The sequence below is a fragment of the Harpia harpyja genome, chromosome 16, assembly GCF_026419915.1.
Source record: "Harpia harpyja isolate bHarHar1 chromosome 16, bHarHar1 primary haplotype, whole genome shotgun sequence".
NCBI lineage: Eukaryota > Metazoa > Chordata > Aves > Accipitriformes > Accipitridae > Harpia > Harpia harpyja.
In genome coordinates this window covers 5,449,086-5,471,676 of record NC_068955.1, presented here as the reverse complement: position 1 = coordinate 5,471,676, position 22,591 = coordinate 5,449,086, and the positions used below count along the sequence as shown (strand labels likewise).

The window sequence follows — 22,591 nt, the reverse complement described above, 5'->3', positions numbered from 1 at the left end:
CAAAACAGTTCTGGAATCAAAACTTTGCTGCCAACACCAGTTTCAGAGCAGAATTAAGCTTTGCTGGCCCAACTATACAGCTGCCTGCTGTCAAAGAGGAATTTATTTATTGAAATTGGTTTTAAAGTTTTATTTCTACCCCAGTAAAATTCCCCTAGGTTGTTTTCTGGTTAAGTTGTCTTCGGAAGGGCAGCCTGTCTAGTCGTGCCAGCTCTGAGAAGCTCTTTTGGACCGCATCCAAGCTCCTACCTGGTCGTGGTCTACATCTGCATCTCCTGTGATGACAATCCTTTTTTCAATCCGCGTCTCTGAAATGCCACCTTTTACAGTCTAGTACAAAAGGAAAAAACTACTGTTAGTCTAGAAGCGAAAAGGAATTTGAGTGCACTGGGGCTGCCTGTCTAAAGACGGTATCAAAAATAGCATTACCAAATACTGCTGTCGTACCACAGCATCAGAATCATGGGGGAAAACTGCCACTGCTCAAAGAAAAAATGTCAAATATTCCTTTTCTTATAACTGAACCAGGGAAGAGCTTTGACTCACAGTCAACGTCCACAGACTGTACTGCAATTAATGCATAATCTACAGTCTTAATTTAGCACAGGCAAACCTGGGACCCTTGTGCTTTGTTTCAGGTATTAATCACATTTTTTGAAAGGAACTTTCAAAAGCTATTTTTTCTATTATTCAACTCTGCCCATCTCTCTATCATGTTGTTGTTTTAGTTGTTGTTGTTGTTTTATCATGTTCCTGTGGTGTTACCTTCGTGATCTGCGTGGTGGTGGTGCTGCTGGTGGTTTCCGAAGTGATGGTCTGAGCAGTCAGCAGGATGCCAGGGTCTAAATCTCCATTGCCACCATCTGTCTGTGGGATAGAAGAACAGGCCATCAGTCTCTGTGGGCAGCGTGGACAGAAGCAGGGACTCCACATCAACAGAGCAGGATGAAATCCGAGGACAGAAACTCCTCTCCGTCATGGACCGTGGGACAGAGTGAGGTGATCTGCAGCCGGCTGAGCTGCACCCAGCTGCACAAGGACTTTGCAGGTCTCTGAAGGCTCAGCACAAAGCCCCCGGACTTTAAGGCTGGAAATGCAGGGATCCACAAAATCACCCAGGCAGGACCTATGACACTCCTCAGACCAGGTGGGCTGGGATATACCCAAATCTGGGTACACTGCAATGCCGGCCAAGCTGCATGCTTTGGACCACGAAGGGAGACCAAAGCAGACACCTATCCTGAATTACACCTGCCTGGATCCACGGAGGTTCACAAAGCCAGAGAGCACAATCTGATTCAGAAGGTACTTGCTACCTTTCCTCCCTCCTGACACCACCTTGCACATCACTCGCTTTAAACTCTGCAGAAGCAAAGTCCAGATACCTGCTGAGCTAGGAACAACTTCTTTTACAGCTGGTGACATGGTTCCCATCCTGCACGACTCGACTTTTCAAGGTCTGCTAAAAAACCTAAAATAAGTCATCCTTGCCATCTTATCTCGGCTGCGTCTCCCTTACGGTGTACCACACACGAATGCTGGGCAGCATCCCCAGCACGGCGGTGGGACAATATCTGGAATTACCACAAGGTGGGACCATTTTCCACAGACTGGGAGAAATCTCATGGCACGTCACAAGCCAGTGCACACACGGCCAACTTCTCCCAGCCCGGGAGACACACTTTTCCTTTTCATTTCCCAATTAGAAACGGTAACAGCAGTACTGCTCTATTCATCTACTTGCTCGCTGTGAAACACGGCGATGCTCACCACTGCCCGGTGTGGGCATGTCTGAATGCGTCCTCTACTCCAGCAATCAGGGAGGATGCTGAGCAGCCACGGGATTCCTTGGGAATCCCAAATTATACAAGTGTGGTCCATGGGCTACCCATACCCGAACCTACATCCCACAGTCATTGCACTCCAACAGCAGAGCATGGGCTGCTTCCAAGAACCACAGTTACGACAAACCCAAAGCTAACAAAGGCTCCAAATTCTCAAATACACAAATAAAACCTATTTTAGATTGAGGATTAATTTTAACCTCAGCAATGAAACCATACCTGCATATGTTGGTATCGCTCCACTAACATTTCTAGTTTCCAATCACCGGATACCCACTCTGGTTGCATTTTATACAAGACTTTTGGTTTTCCACACCTGTTTCAGGGTTGAAACCTAAAGGACAATCGAATCATTTATATACCAAGTTCTGAAGAGCATAAACAGCCAGGAGAGCTGGAGAAAACAAGACAAGGCATCTCTTGCAGAAAAAAGGCCAACTTGGGTTAACTCCATACAGTCAAATCCACATTCTGAAGCCACCAGCAGCTGAAGATAATTTCTGTTTGCACACACATCTTGAAAAAAATATTACTCTTCAGGGATAGTAAAAACACTGCTGCTCTAAAAACACCGCTGCTCTAAAAACACCAGCTGCACCTGGAAATAGCATCCACAGCATCAGTTGACGTCTGTGCTGTGACTCAGGTGCTTGGAGAAAAGCAGGTGCTGCTGTTTCATTTGGAGGATCTGGAAACAAAACGCTTACTTGAGTTTAATTAGGCCCCTGGAAAATTAATTAGAACACACCTTACCTGTGCAGCTTCATAGGTGATGGTCTTCGTCTCCGTGTGGACAATGGGGACTTCTTTCGTGGGAATTTCACTTTTGACGGCACTGGACACATCGGAGATGGTGACCGTCTGGGTCTTCACTAGCGGTGGCTATGAGACAGGGTTAAAAACACCTCCGTAAAGACCCAGTTAGCATTTCCACGTGACCGTGCTGCTGGCAAAAGTTCTGACACTGATCTGATAAAAGCACTGTGGGAACCAGGGTCAGCCTGAAAATCTTTGGTTTTAGGCCTCTGGTACGACACACACTGCTCAGAGGGCAGAGAACATGCGTGAGGATTAAACAGACAGAAAAATCCTCCAGACCTTCCCCAACACCGTGCCTCAGCCCAAGCGAGGCATTAAGGATTTAACCGGTGTGTCACAATACCACAAAGAAACTGTCTGCACTGATTATTAACTTTCTAATTACTAGAAGCTCACTGCCAGCTGCCAGTAAAAGATGACCCTCATCTACTGATGACAATGTCAAGATTAGTAGAAACCCTGGGCAAATAAGACTTATCACAGCTGAGAAGCTTTATCCTGACTGCAAGTGAAACACTCCATTATTAAAAATACTCATCAGATCCTAGGTCTTTAACTTTTATTAAATCAATGTCAGACAAAACAGAAACATGACATCTTGAAAGAGAAATGGGGGGGGGGAAGAGAAATCAGTTGTTCCACCACCTGGTAAGTATCCAGAGGAAGACAAGAGTTAGTTCAGACCCACAGTGTTTTCCCAGAGGGCTCGATTTCTGCTCACCGTCCCCAAACCTGGCAGATGCCACCGTGATTGTTAGCAGGGGAAGTGGACGTCTATTTGACCATAAGCAATTAATATCAACACTGAAGCAGGCAAAAATATCTCCCACGGCGGGGAGCAGAAAGGGGATATCAAAGCCCACGTTCACAATGTAAAAGCACGTTTGACAGCGCTTCAAATTTGCTCTGCTGCGCTAAGGCTCAGCCTCCGGTACAGCAGGAGACGGCAAAAACCTTACAGAACTAAAATTACATGCCTTTGGAGCCTAAATATTTCCCTTTTGGGGGACGCACAAGATGCTTTGATCAAAGAAAGGCAAAGGGCGTTGCGCTGCGGCAATTGTATTTAATGCAAAGATAAATCGAGCGGGGCTCGTATTTAATGCAAAGATAAATTGAGAGGGGCTTGTGTGCACTGACTGCGGGAGATTAACTGGCTAATTAGCTCCAAGCATGAGTCCAAGCCAAGCAAACACAACTCCTCTCTGGGTCCGTGGCATCTGCTTGCTGCAGTGTTTGGGGTCCCACTCCAAAGCCAGCCGGGGGGGTGTGGGGGAGCAGGCGCTGGGGCTCACTACCTGGAAGCAGCGAATGACTGCGGGCAGCCCGTTATTAACATCTGAGTCGTGACACTCGCCATTTAGCTTTCTAAAGGCAAATCTGTCTTCGCCATCCTCTGCCACCTCCTCCTCTCCTCCCCAGGGCTGCCAGGGAGGTGCGGCAGGGCTGGCGGGGGGCTCCAGCTCAAAGAGCTCCGAGTCCTTCTCCGCATCCGCACAAACCCCCTTTCCACATCTCAGGTCCTCCTCGCTCACGGGGAGGCTGGGAGCCGCCTCCTCCTCCTCCTCCTCGCTGCTTAGGGAAGAAGCAGCAAAGTCATGGCCGGGAGAAAGCTCTGAGGTGGGTGGCACTGGGGTCTCACTAAAAGCTACTGACTGCTTTGAGCCCTCCCATGCAAAGCCAGTGTTAGCACTGCTCCTCTCTGGCACTGCAGCCACATCCTCTCTGGAGAGAAAGTCACTCATTTTCTAAAAAGAAACGAATACACAAAAAAGGCCAGAGAGAGAGAGAGAGAGAGAAAGAGAGCGTTAGGGAGAACAGGAGGTCATGAAGCATAAAGGCAAAACATCGGCTTCTTACAATACATCACATCTCCAGTAACGCATGCAACAGCAGTGGGTTTGCACACTTGAAAACCTTTGTGCTATGCGATGTATCCAGTGCATTTACTGACACGGCTTTCCTGGTAAATTAATAATCCGCTCTCCTAAAGTTTAAGGAATTAATATTAAACAACTCTCTGCACCTGAAGGAAGAGCCACCACTAAGCACTTTTTGCCCAGTTTGGAAACAGGAATAATTTCAGTGTAGCAAGTGGGGACTTGTGCACATCCAAAATTCACATGTGCCACAAAATCCACTGACTACACCAAAACCACACCCCAATTCTGCTTTTAACTCCTTGAAATATTTTACGCTGTGTTTTAATTTGCACGTGGAGGTGAAGAGAATAAGCCCAGAATTAGTGCGCACGATAATCCACAGAGCCTGCGCTTTGCTCTTTTCTTTGCCCCAGGAATGCTCATACCTCTGAGCACCCTCGTTGCTGTTGCAGTCTCTGGGATAACTAACACAGACTTGTCATTATGGCATTGGTAAAATTATTGTAAGAATACCTACAAGTTAGTATTGAAATCAACTGCTTCAATTACCAAGAAGCTCCTGAATTGGCGATGCAGTGTGGTCATCTGAAGGAACTTTTACTATTTCTTTGAGACAAACCGATTCAATTAACTTAGCACAAAACTTTTCAGCTGAGGAATAAGGAAATGCGGCTTTAAGCTGGAAAGCCAGATGTTCACACCAGTGTGTGCTGATCCCATCGCCACCAAGCATGCGGTTCAGTTGACTGCTCAACAAGCTGCATTTGCCCATTTATTCAGGACTATCGAAATATTTGTAACATACTTTATCCCAAAAGCAGTTGGCGCACAGAAACCTTTGTGGTAGGTAGCTAAGCCTCCCGAAGGTGGAACATAATTGGCATTTGTGATGGTGCACCCCAGAGAAGACACGTAATGAAGCAACTCAGCCCTCCGAGAAGCAAGCAAGCATGTCTAGAGCACCTGAGATATTTGGGAAGAGCGTGCCAAGCCAGAGGGTTTAACTAAGGCTGGTGCTATTCTGCTCTCCGTTCAGCTCGTTAGCAAGGTCTCAACTAGGTCTTCTCACATCTCTGGGAGCCCTCTAGCCAGGAGGGAAGCAACAGTGATAGAAGAGAAGAAAAGAGTTAAAACATGAACAAGACAGAAAGCTTTAGCAAAAATCAGTTGTTTGCCCAAATGCCCGAGTGATGAATATTTCATATGCACAGAGAAGCAGCATTTCAGTCACCAGCAGTAAACGATGGCTACAGTCCTGCCCTGTGCTAGAAGTTGTGTTTCTCATTATTGACATGGAAAGTTGCCTTCAAGGAAGGGCAGAATAAGCAGTTACGGGCACCTACAATTTTACACATATCAAAGTTGTCGCATCATCCAGCATCAGGGAACAAGGAGGGAAAAAACCCAGAGGGATGCTGCTATTTCTTCTCAATAATTAACCTCACGGTTGATTTCTGGTAACTTTGTATAAAAATAGCCACATATCTGTTCGTCCAAAAACAGTGATTAAATTTTCTTAAAAGCATGGCAAGTCCATTTTGTCAACTGTTATTCTAGTTTTGGTGGTGGTATTAAGATGAACAGAAACTGTTGCCTCACTTTCTATTACGAAGATTCGCTGGGCAACCAAAAAACTGTAATTTGTGCTTAAAATGTGAGGTCTGAACCCTGTGGGTTATGCGGTACAATGCATTTTCTGTACACCAGAGGCTTTCACCCTGACTGACCTCATCTAATGGCACAGTTCAACAGTATGTTAAGAACAGGAGCTGCCTTATGTAGGAACAAATAGATGCTTATTTTAGTATCATTTCAAGAAATTACTCTTCCACCATTCCTCCTGGGTATTTTTCAGTTCCCTGCTTCTTTATGTTGCAGGTAGATTACCTATAAGATTTCTCTCCATTAGGATTTCCAGCCTCTTGGGCTTCTCTTAAGTTCTTGGGATACTGCTTAGGAAAATGCATTTAATAGGAATGAAGGGACAGCGATCAGCACTGTGGTGATCAGGTCAGACCGCACACATAGGGAAGTGTTATTTCTGATCAAAACCCACTTCCATACGTGCTCCTCCAAAGGTATATCCACCTCCTACCCTCATTTTGCCTAACGCAAGATACTATACTGCGATATTTCACAAAACAGAATAGGAACGGAGGTTAATCAGCTTTGAACGCCCATGTCTTAATCTTGCTTTAAAACCTGAATTTATATATTGCCACTATGCTGATCTTTCCTTAATTATATATGCTAAATCTTGCAAATTAATCAGGGGATCTTGAGAAGACACATCTTCTGGGGTTTAATGGAAAATGCCTTAGGAGCAAGATTGCCTAATACCAGCTGGGGCACTACTAGACCAAGAGGAAGATTCACAGATAAAACAAAGCAGATTAAGCAGCTACACAAACGTAGATCTATTTCAGAGACAAACATTTGTATACAGTCAAAACAACTTCCCAGCTCCCTTTCATATACAGAAAAAATAATTTGCATTTTAGAAGTATCTTGTATGGTAAAAGCATAAAGGAAGGGAAAAGCTTAAATGAAGCCTATGGCATACATATATTGCTTGTCAGTAGAACCAAGTGCGGCAATAAACATGCAAACTATAAAAACAGAATGAAATCCTGATAAGATCAACCAATCAGAAGCACTTTTTTTTCTTGCCTTCCTATTCTACCAGTAAGAAGACAGACTCATTGAAAGGTATTTGTTTCTATATAAAATTATCTATTTACACACACCTTTTTTTTTAAAATACAACTATGTTTGCACCTATATTTAAAAACGCAGTTTGCATGTAGGCTTGAAAAGATTATCTTTTTATAAAAGAAAAACAAAAAACCCCTAGGAATTTGAACATCTGTTACAAATTCTGATCTTATCAAGATTTATTTTAATTTGCAAATGCAAAAGCATTCCTATTTTTAGGGCTCAGATTTGCAAAGTTCCAAGCTCTCCTTGAGACCCATGAAACCTGGGAGTGCCTGGGCTGCAAACTACTCATTTCCAGAGACACAAAACCAAACCAGGGATGTCTAAATCAAACATGAAGCAGACTATTCGCACAAGCCATACGCAATGTAAAGAAAATACAGGACATGATGCAGTGCCCCAGAAGAAGCAAATCGAACCAGACATGAATGCGACTAAACCATTACCCTGCTAAATACAAATTTTTGTGCACCTGATGCTGACAAATACTGAAGATATAGCTTAATTTAAGTGTTACAGTGGAAAAAAGTGACACACAATAATTCAGACTGGGGATAAATTAATAACAGGCTTAATTGCAAGGCTGATACCAGCAACCAAAAGGATTTATTTTTCTTAAAAATTGTTTTTATATAAATTTGTTTGCCTGTATTTTTTCAAGAACCTACTATTTTGGATCAGGATATATTCATATGAACCAGCTGCCTTGCGCTGCCAGAGCGGATACCCGTTTTGTGTAGCCCACGTAGGCATGCTGCTGCCTCTCCCCAGAAATATTCAATTATCCTCATCCCAAATCAGACTCCTATCCTGCGGGAAACTTAAGGAGTGCTAAAATGATGTCAACCTGCCAGTTACCAAAGACATTTGATAAAAATTGATAAAACCATGAAATTACAGTGCATGCTAACTCCCTACAGCCACCATATGAAATGCTATAAATTCCAGCTAGTTAGTACTTTCCAGTCCCGTTCTTGTTCAGTATGGCATTGCAGTCGTTAACGCTGGCGCGTGTTATTAGGTTATCCCCAAACAAGTATCCACATAAACTAACAGGCTCAGTGTGACCATCTACAGATGCACAAGTAGATGATGTTGCTTTTGCAGCGAACCACACTCACCAGTGAGAACTCCCAGATCAAATGATGCTCAATCTCACAGCTGTCAAAGCACTTGGGTAAAAAGTATTATAAAGCAGAAAACAAGAGATCCTTATTTTACAGTACCTGCCATGCCTTACAGAACTGCTTTGCCTTAAAGATAGAAGTTAAAAAGTTTAGAAGCCATTCAACAAACCCTGGCATTTGAAAACGATGGCCATTACCTACGGATTTGCATTTTTGAATGGATTTTTTAATTGCCATTGATCTGATCACAACATCCTGACCAGCCTAGTCAGACAACAGAAGGATAAAAGAGAATTCGACCAAAGTTAAAAGTAAGGCTAGAAAATACACAGCATGCTACCAGCTTAAAAAGATTAAATTGCTGTCATGAATAAGAATCCCAGGATATTACACAATACACAACAGCCACCTCCAGTCCACTGCATCAACTACTTGGCAACATGAAACAACCTCAGAATCAATACTTAAATTATTAAAATAAGGTTGCTGAGCAATGATTCCTCTCCCCATCCACCCTGATCCCCTTCCCATCCCTTTTGTGGGGCAGGTACTCTTGGATGAGGGGCTTCTTATTCCAAATTCCCTCTGCAGAGAAAAAGCTGCTACTGGCATTGCAAAAACTGCCTCTGATTTAGTGTAGCAGCAGCAGGTGAAAAGAGCAGGGATACCATCAGGGTTTATAACTGACATAAATTCTGTGCTCCGGCATTTCACTTGCTTCATTTCATAAATAAAGTTACAGCTCTGATCTGGTGCCAGGCTCATCCAGGAGAGCAGCAGCACAAGCCTTGTGCCGCTCCATCGCAGACAGATTTGCTTTCCTGTGATCGCTCGTGACTGCACAGAATGAGCCAAACAGTTTAACCAGAAGTAAATAACCTCACAGAAGAAAAGTTGGGAGTTAAAATTAAGACTGACTTTTGATACAGCCTCTAGACAAAACTTCAGGCAGCTTCAACCAGCTAAAACCCAACCAGAGGCTTGCATTGTATTAACAAGCAGAAAGGCAGTGGTTAATTAGGGAACATGGTTTCTTTGCTTACAAAAATAGAAAGGAGCATTTTTGTCCTCAAATTAATACAACATGCAGGGCATAGGCTCTTGCAGTTGCATTGCGCAGGACCCGCGATGCTTCTGCTCTCGGGACAACTTTCTGCAAGCTGTTTTTCCTATTATTCAGTCTCAAAAGTGAAGAGGGAGAACATGTTAGTGTTACATTAAGTATTTGGTAGAGGGCTGAACCTTCTGACCCCTCTGCAAACAAAGCCTTTCTTAAACCAAGCCAGATTTAATCCTTAGTTGAATTACTCTGGCCAGTTTGAGAGCGTGCATTGCTTACAGCTGTAGCATTGCATGTCCCCTCTCCCCAGGGGCACAAAACCCACACCAGAGAGTGCCCAGCAGACCCAACACCCTGAATGCAACGGGTAACGGCTAGGGTCTGATGGCTCCTGGTTTGAGAAAGCAATACTGAGGGTTAGTCCAAGGTAGTTGTTAACACAGGTCACATATAGCCTTTTTGTTAATAAGCAGTGGAAAGAAGAATCTGATTTGCAATAACATTTATTAATGATAAATGTACATATTTACAAAGAAAAGTCTGAGAAAAAATACAAAACCAAAAAAGTGTTCCAAAAGAGAGCATTTTAGATAAAAAAGAAAGTGTTTTTAGTCCCCACAAACTGATCCAACGTGACTGTGTACCACCGCTAGAAGATCCCAAAGTGGCACAAACCAAGGCTAGTCCTTCCCTCCAGCTTCACAAACCAAAACAGATCATGGAACCATACGATGGTTTGGGTTGGAAGGGACCTTAAAGATCATCTAGTTCCAACCCCCCTGCCAACCTTCCACTAGACCAGGTTGCTCAAAGCCCCATCCAACCTGACCTGAACACTTCCAGGGATGGGGCAGCCACAACCTCTCTGGGCAAACAGGGACACAAGAGAAACCACCACTGTCACGTTCTCCAAAGTGCAGACCAAAGGGTTTCTAAATGAATCTGTAACCCTTCTTTGGGCTAAATTTTTCCAGAAAGCATCCTACCTCAGTCTGTAAGTCAGAACAGGTGCCATCAACTCATGACCAGGAAAAAGGAAACCCAATAAACCAGTGGAAAAATTCTCAGAGTGACAAATTACTGACCCTTACGTGAAGTGAAAGACACTTTGCCTATAACCTTCCCAAGGAGCCCCACGGTACGGACACAGAAAGGCCAGTCCAACCTCGTTCCTGCAAACATGAACTACTCCCTTGGTGCCACACCAAGGAAATTCCATCTCTCCTCATTATTTCAGGATAGGAGGCAAATATTGAATACCTACTCTTTAGGGTCATCACTAGTTACTGCACAAACTGCAAGGGAGGAGAGCGGGTCTTAGCTTAACTCTGTACCCTAACCTGACCTGCCCATAGAGAGTCCTCAGTTCATCTTCTATTGAGCCCCAGGGCAAAGCAGCACACGGCAGGAGATGCAGACAATACCCTCATTTATCTGTTCACTTTTAATAATGGAAAAGAAAAAAGGGATGTTGTTTTACAGTAATGCACACCTTGAATATCACCGATGATCACTGTATACAGAGCCTGATACCTAACGCAGCCTCAGAGCTGAATCCGAGTTTCAAGCAATCGGCTCTGGCATACTTGCTGCTTCAAAACACTAAGGCCAACCTTCTCCTAAAGCATGAAAGCACAAGATTCTGCATTTTATCTGAAGTTCAGAAAAGTTGATATCAGGATAAGAATATTCAGAAAGTGAGTTTCAGGATTTCTCACGCCAACCTGGACGAGGTTACGTGCTGCGGACATTTCCACCTTCCCTTTGGAAGGGATAATTCAGCTTTCCATCACTCACAGACTGGCATTGCACCAGCCATGTACAAACAGGGTGCGTTAATCCCACCACTGCTCGGGTCAGTGACGGTGTCACGGCAAGTGGCCACGGGGGGCTGCGGTGCTTTGCAGCAAGTTTGTTCCTGAGGAAAAAAGGGAGCAAAGTACACGTGTTGGTTCCTTTATGAAAACCCTGAGACCTCTGCCCGTAAACAAAGCTAGAGCAAATCAACTCTCCCTGTGCACGGGCACGACAGCAGGCATCCCAAAATCCCTTCTTTCAGCGCCACATCCTGCACAGTCATCAAGGGAAAAGGATGAAACCAGGAATCAACCAGCACAGCACCAACATGTACAAGATACATAATGTGCAGGAACGGGATATATAATGTGCAGGAATGAGTCCGTACATGGATTGCCACGGGGCACGTCTGTAACTCCCTTTGCTTTTCAAGCAAATGGAAAAAAAGTGGAGGAGTGACCGGCAAAGGGGCTGGAGCACAGCGGACACATCACTGCGGCATTGAACGGATGAGGTTTCTGTTCCTGATAAGCTACGGGCTTTCTCTGTCAGAAGAGATCATATCCACCTGGATGAATATAGATAACTGGCCTCTAAACTGCCATAGAAATATAAAGCATTTGTTTAGTTTCTTTATACTCTGCAGTGATAATTGTTATATAAATCCCAAAAATGTTCCTGAGCATTCTCAGAATGTAAAGTTTCAAAGTTTTTTTGCTGATGACAACCAGCCTTATCTCAAGATTAAAAAAAGGAAAAGCAAGAGAGAGACCATTTTAATTAAGTTAAAGAACTGAGTTTAAGTGACAGAGTGCATATCTCATCACTCTGGGATAAGATACCCTGAGCACTATGTTCAAACATTGCTCTGGGCAAAGATTTTTAGACTTCAGGTCCTTTGGAAATGGTAGATGGAGCTACAGAAACCACGGCTTTGCAAAAGCCACTGGTATGGCTTCAAAGTACTTGTCATTGGTTCAGAAAGACAGCATGCAGTAACCTCAGCAGTGCTCAAAGCAGCATCACGGCGGCTAACCCGAGCCATGGCTTTTGAAAGGAAGCAGGTGTGTGTTTAAGCTGCTCTTCTCCAGGAAATATGGGCAGAAAATGGACAGAGATAGATCGAAACAACTCCTGTCCCTTCCCTCTCCGCGCCAGGTTGGGGAGAATGAACAGTCCCTGTTTTTCTTCACATCTGTTCCAATTTTGGGAAGGACATTCAGGCAGGGAATCCCAGCCAGAAGCATCCCCCCAGCTTCTTCCATCCTGCATCTTCTGCACAGCACGTGGCACCACAGCATCCTTCCCCACCTCTCCTCTCCAGGGCCCACCTTCCCAAGGTAAGTCTTCCTAAACTTCACGCCGAGCTTGCTGGAGTTCAAGTGCATCCTAAGGCATGCTCCTCAGATGCAGGCACGCAGCCCACTGAGCAGCACCGTCCATCCGCTGCCTGTGCTGAGCACGCAGGCAGCAGGCAGGCTGCGCTGCCGACAGCTCTCCTTCGCACCATGGTATGCCTGTACCAACAACCCAGCGACTTCTACACTTCCAACCACTGAAAGAGGAAGACTGTGTATTAAAGGCAGTGTATTAAAAAGGGAAGAATACTTTCCAATGAAAAATCAGCATCCTCACAAACCAAAGTCCTAAAGGCACAAACCGGTGAACTAATCAGAGCAGGTTACAAGAGTAATCGGAAAGATTCCTGCGAGATTAAAACGAAGGGTTTCACTAGCAACCTAAACTTCAGAGAGCCTCAACCTGTACACTGAGAGCAAGAGAGGCAGTTCAAATGGTCCGTGATACACCACGGTCCTTCAGATCAGACAGCACATGCCGTATTCGCCTTATGTCTTTTTCCTGCAAGCTTATCTGCTAGCTTCCTAAATAACACTGTTCACACAGATACAGATCTATAAAGGGTTATAAATACATGTATTTATATATATTCACACATTTTAGTCCCTGTAATAAAAGTCTGCTCCTTTCTCTTCTGTGCTGCTGGAGCACCTGCCAACACTGATGGCACTGGTGGCTGTTCTCAGAAGTAATTGTGTCTACACCAATCCTCCAGAGAATGCAACAGAAAGCAGATTACTACCGAAAGGAGAAGCAGTGGGCTCAGCTCAGTCCCATAATTACTATATACAGAAAAGAAACCCCTTAGACACAAAGTCCCATCTTCCCTCCAGCTCGTAAACCAGTTCTGCTCAGCCCATCTGGGCAACTCATCTTGGAGCCTACACAGCTCAACCAGGGTAACTCGGATAAACATGACCATCATCCAGACATTTACATTTGTAGGCAATAAACAACAAGCGGCATGCAACGGTTTTGTTAGAGAAGTCAAAACAATCGATGGCTTTAACATTAGAAGTGTGTCCTGATGTGGTAAAGTCAACATGCTAACAGAGGAGACGTACCTAAGAGTAGGTTACTCCATTCCTGTGACCTAAGCAAACATGCGTCAGTTAGTTCAACACAAATTAAATAAAACACATCTGAAGTGCACCAAGACCACCAGATTCAGAAAAATGATTAATCTATGTTTACAATAAATATTTCCTTGCAATGGGTTTTCTCCTATAACAAGATGTATTTTCTTGGAAACAAGAATAGGAGTGCGAGAGGGAAGCTGTGATGCTTTGCAAAAGGCTTCCCCCACTGGGAAAATGAAAAGTTGCCTGTCTCTGTCTCTAAGTTAACACTAACAGCAGCATTGATAATCAACACTTTTTATTTAAATGCCAATCTTAGTTTCCTAGAAAAGGAGTGGTTATGGATTAGATTCAGCAGATTACTGTAAAGCTTCTTTTGGATCAGTATCAAATGTTCTTCAGCTTGTGAACATCTTACATTTAAAACAACAAGCTTAAAAGCAAGTCTTCAGCAATTCCTACATGGCATCTACAGGGGCTGAAGAAGCAAACATCTCCTCCCACGTATTTACACTCCCTGTCTGCCCTCTTACAGCAATCAGGAGCACGGTTCAGAGAATTTGCTTTAGCACACTAGGAAACTTCAAAATGGACCTGGCAATCCATGACCACTCCTGCCAGGTCCTGGATCACAGCTACACAACGACACACAGCAGGATTAACACGACAGTCGCAGGGTGTCCCTCCCCGGGACAGTGAACTATGGAGATCAAAGACCAGGACAGGGAAGATGCGGCAGAGGCTACGGCCAAGAAATTCTGGAGCTTTGGTCTTGAGGTTTCAACATGACCCTGTTGCCACTCAGAGAAAGAGCAGCCACCAAACAGTCAGTGCTATGACCAGGAGAAAGGACATCATAAAGGGAATACGTGGAGAAGGAAAAATGCTAGAGTACAGCTGACACTTTTTGAGTGATTTCTGCTCTTCAGGAATTGGAATAGAAACCTTTGGAAGAGTTTCTTCACTTGCTTGCCGGGGAAAGGCTGTCTCAGTAGGTATCTCCTGCTTTTTTAGTTTGTCTTCATCCTGTACTAACAGAGGACGTTCCTGTGTCTGCTTTCGTGGTAGAAGATCAAGAAAGACAGAGAGAGATGAACAAAAATGACAGATGGAAAGTGCCCAAAATGATACTTGGAGGTGTGCAAAGCGTTAGGACAGCCTTCCTCTCAATGGAAAAATAAACTGCTCTGGAGAGCAGAGCCGCTGGTGGCTCAGGTCGCACCAGCCTTAGAGCTACAAAACCTTGCGCTTTCTGCAGAGCTCATGAACATCTGGATCAGGATCACGTGTGTTTTGACACAAAGCTCTGGATTGTGATCATGCATATTTTGTGCCTGCCCTCCCAGAAAAGCATATGCTCAGAACTTACTGAAGCGTGTTTTGGAATTGGAATGGTTGAGAAAAAAGTTTGAGGCATTAGAAATAGAAATGGTGTAGTATAAAACGTGGTCTCTGACAGCTTCCTGTTCTACAGTGCCCTTAAAAAATAGCGTCTGTTAAATATCATTGAACATCCAGACTGCAGTGCGGATACAAAATGCTTTTTCAAAGTTCTGACAAGAGTATCAAAATTTTGATTGTTTTGAAAATTCTACTGGAACAAGTGAAAAACTGTTAATCTTAGAAATCCCAAGCGTGGAACAGGCGGGATGGCAGTAGGAGCACTGCAAACTCCTTAAATTTGGCTCCACATTTTTAGCACTTTTGTTTCTGAGTCTAAAGAATGTAAAAAACCAGAATGAGTAAATCATCACAGAGGATCATGCAAGGGCTCTAGCACTTCCGTTGAAGAAAGAAAAGATAGTGGGAAACGTTGCTGTTTAGTAACTCTCCATCCCTTTAGTTTGCCAGACCTGGTCAAACCCAAGTGTACCTAGGAGAGGAAAAACTTGGCTCTAAGCTCTCTCAGTTGAGCTAGCCTCCTTTGATCAGTGCGGTATTTTGGGACTGGTTCTTTGCACACCCCTAAGTGATGAGTACTGGGGAGAAAGTAGCTGGGAGACTGGGCAGCAAAAGAAAATATAAAATGCAAGAGTAACATGATCATTAAAACAAAAAACGGAAAGAAAGACAACATAAAAAGAACAGGGTACAGTTAAACTTTCATAATTGCTTTTCTCTCCGAATACACGGTTATATCTTTCATGCAGCTTTTTCGAACCAGCCATGCACCAAAATAAGCAAAATTGAAAGCTGCAAAAGCTGCAGCAGTGCAGAAGTCCTCTCGGTGTGAGTTATGAAACTACATCATGTAGCCAAAAGAAAAAAATGTTATCCAGCAGCTGCTGTTGAGTTTTTGCTTGGTGCCATTGCAATAGCAAAAGTCTGGTTCAGAAGCACATATCAGAACAGCAGCTTTACCTCAAGCCCACCAACCTGTCTCTCAGAAGATAGGACAGTGATTTTCTTGACCTGGACACACAAAGCGTGTTAAGGTTCAGTTGTCTTGCAATAAAACATATAGGAACAGCAGAAAAGCAGCCCCTGGCAGAATACCCTTTGGCCACTACAGCAGGGTGAAGATACCACCATGAACAGGAGAAACAGGATTGCTTTGCATCTTTAAGTGATTTACCATCCTTAAACATTAAGCGATCTTTAGTAATCAATGATAATGATAAGTAATCACTAAGTGATTTACCATCCTTAAAACATGTGCAGGTGAAGGAAAACACCCTCCCTGGCAGGTGCCTGGTGAAGATGCATTTCTGGAAGTTCACAGCAGAACATGTCCACCTCCACCTCAGAGCAAGACCACTTCAGAGAGGATCAGATTAAGAGGGAATTTCCAGAAATGCAAATCCAGGGCTGACATCAATCCTTGCATCGCTGTGGACCACTGCAGCCTTAGATGGGGAAAACCCACAGCATCCAGTTATCGTGAACAGCAGCCCCCCCAGGACCCCACAATGTGGTCACCATGCAAGAAATTCTTCATAATGACCAAGAATATCATTCCTGAACTGCAGCTGTGGAGCTTGAAAGCCCCTGCTCTATCCCACCCGCACATCCATAAACCACGTGGCACCATGGGCAGAGCTCTGCATCGGTCTGCTGCCCAAATTCCTGCAGAATTTACACTAAGACTCAGCAACCAGAGGCAAGTCCATCCATGTGTTAAACACACTAATTCCAAGGATAGTGATCAATCCTCATTAGTTCTTTTTGTGAGTTTTGTTTTTCGGGGGGGGGGGGGGCGGGGCGGGGGGGGAAGCCCTATAATTGTCATGACTTTTCTCTATGCTTTGAGGAATCTGTAGTAAACCTGGCTGCTAAAACCCCTTGTACCTGTTCTGATAATCCTCCCTCCACTGTAAGATTATTTCTGTTTAAAAAGTATCTCCCTTGCAATGGTTTGAAGATGAAATGCAAGCTTATCTGCAGCGCTGTGGGCAGCAACGGGAGAAGCTAGGCTTAAACCAGGAGAGACTCTACAACTGCCACCACTGCAGCCAGGATGCAATTTTTCAGTTGTAATGAAAAATCACATTTACTATTTAAGAGACTGATTACCACGGGGTCTAACTACAGTTTTACTCACAAGCTTCAAATCTGAGCTAGGTAACACCAATATTAAACAGAGAAGCTGTCTGTTATCCCAGAAGAAACCAGTTGGCAGACAGATCTCTGCTTCTCCAACTCGGTTTCTTTGAAAAATTACCTTTTTAAGGAAATTAGCAGAGAAACTGTGAATGTATGTCACTACTAACATACAGGCACTGTTCCTGTAAGGAGAAAGATTTCCATCACGTATGAACAGCCCTGCTGTAGCCACCTGAGGAGTCTTCTTGAAGCCTCCACAGCAGATCAGCACCTGCAGATCCTAATGCAAGACTAAACCCAATGACATACTGGATTAACTGGAGAATAAAGTGACTTTTGAAAATTGATACCATCCTAGTGCTTCTCCACTGGGTGATCTGCAATATTATCTCTGAAGTAATAATTGCCTTTAACTTAGGTGTCTGGGTTTTGGGGTTTTTTTCCCACATTTTGGGGAGATACATTCCCTGGCACCAGGAATAAGCCAGTCCCCAAGACAGCCATGTGAAATAAAGTCTATCACCATGGATGAAAGCAACGCTAGGAAAATCAGCATCAAAACCAGGTGAAGAATTCCTACCTTCTTGTCTACCAAAAAAATCACATTTTTATGATACTACAACTAAAGCATCGGTTCTCTCAGAGGCCATTATACATGTTAGAAGTCAATATTAACTATTAAAATTCAATATAACTAAAAACTAAGGGGAGCTGAGGCTGAATCCTAGGTTGCAAAGCTGTCCCTTGGAACAATGCAGTGCACTAACACCCACATGCCGCCGAGGTACTCACTCCATCCGCTCCCATGGGAATCTGCCCGTTGACGTTGAGAGTTCGGAAAGGGGAGTGAGTGGACAAACGTTTGTCCCATTCACTCGGCCGAGGCTCCGGGACGGACTCCATAAAGTTCTTCTTCAACTCACTGATGTTGGCATGGTGTTTCTTTATTTCTTCTTGGGTCTTATCTAGATCCTATTAGTAAAAGGACAGGATAAATGAAGAGACACGGAGATGACACCTGCGATTGCCTAGGCTGCCGCATAGCAAAGCTGCGCTCAGCAGAGTTGTTGCCGACTTCCATCAATTGTGCTCACACTGCAAACACACAAAGGGAGCGTCCTCTCTCCTCTTTCCTCTTGTATTATTTGGGATAAACTGCAATCGGCAGGGAGTGGGGTCTCCTCCAGGAGCGGGACGTGCCATCGGTTCATCTCGAGCTACACCAAAACAGATGACAGCTGAGGCGTAATCTCACGGGTTTTTCCCATATGGGATTTTTTTAAGTTGCAAGACTACGTTTGTTTGGGTTATTTAATTTAATGCCTTTAAATTGGGTGGGTTTGCTTTCTTTTCCCTCTGCTAGCCTGAATATTCACAGCTATAAATGCAATTAATGTTTAAGAAAATGTTTTCCCAATTTTATTTATTCTCTTCATACCTATTTCTCTTTCATCCTACCAGGAATTAGCTCTGGTCCCAGAATACCCCCATTACCTTTTTTCCCCCCCTCTCATCTCATCCCTCCAGCAGCTACCACAGGAGGTTTTAGACTTCTGAAATGAAGATGAGATGACAGCCCTTTAAAAATCAAACTGAGAATTTACTTTATGCTGGATCAATCAAGAAACTCCTGCTAAAATTCTTCATGTGGAAAAAGCCAGATTTCTGCTCTGTGATGCCAGTTTACAGCATAGATGCACAGACTTCAAGGCAAGTCAGCTCTCTTCAACTTGTTTAAAAATAGCTTTTCCTTGCAAGCAAACCAGAGTTTGTTGAAAACAAAGCATTTGCATAAAATAGGCATAAGCCAAACAACAACTTTTCTGGACGGTGCCAAAAAGCAGCAAGCCTCACCTGTTAGAAAGGGGGAAATTAAGGTCAGTAAAAGCATTGCTGGGCAATTTCACTATTTTTGTGCTTTTAGTTGTTACTCAGCCCATCGATTTTAGAAGACGGGAGAGCAAATGCATCCCTAAAGGAGGGGTGTCCCCCCAAATATCTGTGTCCCTGCAGCTTACCCAGGACACACCGCCCTCCCTCTGCTGGGCTATAGCCCCAAATGCCTCATTAACAACATTTGCTCTTTTTGGCACGGTTCTGGGGGAAAAAAAACCAGTTTTGGCATCCATCCCGGATGAAAGCACAAGGCAAGTGCCTGCTGGTTAGAAAAAAAAGCACAAATAAGTCTGCCGAGGACTCCAGGATAAAGACCTACCCAGGTCCAGGAGCCCTACAGCTGCTCCTGGTTTAGAGAAGAGAGAAAGACCACCTTGGCTATCCACCACTGCGCAAGAGCTGGTCCTAGGAGGGTTTGCAGAGAAGCTAAAGCCAGGAGGAGCTACGTGGAGCCAAAATGGGTCTTGAAAGCATCTTGAGGAACAAGCTCGCTAAGCATTAATGCTTTTCCTCCTGTTTTGTCCTTTTTGTAAGAACACGGAGCATGGGTTATCGAGCACGGAGCATTAAAAGGCTTTCAACAAAATCAAGTAGCAGCTTCGGGAGTGTGAGGTCTGCCGGAAAAATATCTGATCTGCCAAATGCATGGATTAAAAAAAAGGAATAAAGGGGGTGAGCTGCTGGGGTCAGCCCTTTTCTATTGGAGGGCTGGAGCACCTGCAACAGAACAGTGGGAAGAGCAGCAGAGAGGGAATGGGCTGGAGAAGGGGCCGGGTGCCAGAGCCAAGTATTGCACTAACAGGAAAAAGGGGTTTAGAAGCAATGAAAAAGCTCTGTTTGGGGTTGGGGAGATTGAGCTGTTCGAGTTGGATGAAAGAAAGCAACAGGCACAGTCTTCGCAGCACTCCAGTGGCTGAACCCTGCCTGCTGTGCCGCAGACCCTTCGCTCATGGCCGAAAGCTCTAAGTTGTAGCAGTCAAAAAAAAAAAAAAATTAAAAAAAAAAAAAAACCCCAACACCCAAAAGCTGCAAAACTTTTAAAATTCAGATTAGGAGGAGGCAGTTAGTACACTTCACTTGCAAGAGATACCAACATGGAAACCCTACCAGCTGCTGGTGCTGCAATTTTGAGTAGAAACACATAACACAGAGTATCAGAAGCCACAAAACGTCTTCCATAACACAGTGTATTAAAAAAAATAAAATATATGATTGGCATGGTCTGTTCTGAGACCGTGCTTAGGCGAAACCAAGTGTAAAGGCCTCCCAAAGCCGAAGGGAACAGCTGTACGGGGAGAGATGAAATGGCTTCTCTCCTGCTCACAAGCCACCCATCACCATCGAACCCCCGTTGTCAGCTCCAAGGGGACCTGGCGCCGATGCAGGATGGGGCCCCGGGGACCGGTAAAGACACTGCAAGGCAAGTAAGCATTGGGAGAAGGGATTGCAGTGCTGCAACACCAGCAGCAACGTCTGAAAGGAGGACTCGCTCCGGTCTGAAGCAATGTGGACATCGCGGTAGCCTGAATGCCACAGAGGTGACAATTTCACCTGCAGCTTATCCTGAATTTTGCATTTTCATAGACTGTCTTTCCCCCAGGAAAATAATTTATTTCAAGCAAGGAGAATCTTGTAAATGAGTCCCCCCGCCACAATTCATGTCACTGTCAGCACCCAGTGGATCCAAGAGCAGACCTGAGCGCACAGCTCTGCCAATCATATATTTTGGGTAAGTATGAGAGAATGAAAGTCAGAAGAGGTAGAAGGAAGAATGCCTGCACATCGTCATGTTTACTGTCACCATGCAAAAGCGTATTAAAAAAAAAAAAAAGAGGTCTTTCATGCAACAGCATGCAAAAACAAAGGCAGCAGCAGAAGAGGAAGAAAAAGTTCAGCGCAGATGCAGAAGGTCTAGGCAAACGCAACTGAAAAAAGCTTCAAGTTCATACAAACCTCCAACATTAAATTGCTATGCCTGATATAAATGTTTTCACCATCTAGCCTCTTTGATCTTTTCTGTGAAAATGAAAGAAAAAGGGGAAACAAAACAAAAAAAAAAAAGAAAAGCACAAAAAATTAAAATGTTGTTCTTGCGGGATTGACAAATTGGCAAATTAAAAAAGTTAACTCAACGTTGGGAGTGCAGCACTGTGCCAGCGTGGGGTGGGGACCCAGCCGCAGGGACACCACCAAGAAATGGGGGTTCTTGCTCATGGAAAATGGGGAAATGCAATGAGTCCTTTAAAGAGACAGCTCCCAGGCGTTCGTCGGCTTTTGCCTTCATTTATATTGCTCGCCACAAAGAGACAGTTTACCCGTTTTCAGTGGAAGCCTTGCACAAAGTCACAACTTCATATTCCTGATAGTGATGCGTGCCCACCCCAGTGTACGAGGCTGTACTGCCTGGCGTAACTTTTACAAGGCCTCAGTGTGCACAGTAACTATGTCTTAACCACCCTTCCCATCTTGGATATTTCCCCTATTACTCAATCAATACAAAAAAGCATTACACTCTTTTTTTTTCCCCCTGAAGTGCACACTATATGGTTTTCTTCGGTTTATAATTAAGTTTGTTACAGAGAAGATAAATTTTATCAATCAAACCAAGTGTGTTTCTCTCGAACATTCAACATGCATAATTTTAGCAATCAGACTGTCTAAGGGACAAAAAGCTGTTCATTTTGAAATCTAATATTTGATAGCTGCAGTTTATAAAAAGAACAAAAACCCAACCCAAAGCACATGAAGTTGGAGCACTGTCTTTTTAAACAGGTTACAGATGCATGAATGATATGGCAAATTTGTTTGGTGAAAGTGTAAAATGGCTAACCTTCCTCATTCTTATCAGTTCTTCCTCTTTTTCTGCAGGCTGCTGCTGTTTGGCAGTGATAAAAAAAAAAAAAAAAAGTTGTTGGTTCATTTAACTATGTTGAACCTCACTGTTTAACCTTAAAAAAAAAAAAATGTGAGCAACCTAACTGAATTATTAGCACAAACCTGGGGCTGGTCACCATTCGTGGTGGGTACTGTGACCTCAATGTGCGTTTTCCTCACCTACATTTAAGAAATAAATTGGTAAAAACATTTCTTGTTAGTAGACTTGTTTAAAGAGACCATTTAGTTTCAAAACACAGCTGCATAAAGTTGGTTTTGAAATGCTGGGTGAACATGCAAAAACCAACATGCAGTCCTCCAGAAAGAGTTAATGACACCGCAGCTCTCTGACAGTCTGTTAGTTAACAGCACATTTACAATTATTCCTTCAGCTTGAGAATTATTTGCATTTGAAACCAGTGCTCTCTAGTGCTTCTGAAGAGGAGCTTCCCACTTGCATTAGCTTTGCCAGGCAATGTTTTCAAATTTCAGTTGCAGCTGGATCTCCCAGTGAAATCCATACCAAAAGCAACATGCTCAAATTAACACAGACCTTCTCAAAAACAGAAAATTATTTGTTATGCACAGGTAT

General features: G+C 43.9%; 1 protein-coding gene across 43 annotated transcripts in view; it reads right to left on the bottom strand.

Moving 5' to 3' along the window:
* Positions 1-22,591, bottom strand: part of EPB41 (erythrocyte membrane protein band 4.1) — a 97,352-nt gene that overhangs the window by 5,338 nt on the left and 69,423 nt on the right. For 13 of the 43 annotated variants that reach the window (XM_052811106.1, XM_052811091.1, XM_052811088.1 and 10 more), the window contains 8 exons: positions 22,123-22,179; positions 21,956-22,000; positions 21,079-21,141; positions 18,022-18,201; positions 3,962-4,411; positions 2,598-2,726; positions 766-867; positions 250-330 (listed from right to left, as the gene is read on the bottom strand). In XM_052811106.1, coding sequence (XP_052667066.1) covers positions 250-330; positions 766-867; positions 2,598-2,726; positions 3,962-4,411; positions 18,022-18,201; positions 21,079-21,141; positions 21,956-22,000; positions 22,123-22,179 — 1,107 coding nt within the window. Of the gene's footprint in view, positions 1-249; positions 331-765; positions 868-2,597; positions 2,727-3,961; positions 4,412-9,936; positions 15,689-16,047; positions 16,099-18,021; positions 18,202-21,078; positions 21,142-21,955; positions 22,001-22,122; positions 22,180-22,591 lie in introns of those variants that run through there. The other 30 variants (XM_052811076.1, XM_052811098.1, XM_052811100.1 and 27 more) reach the window with 16 other exon arrangements.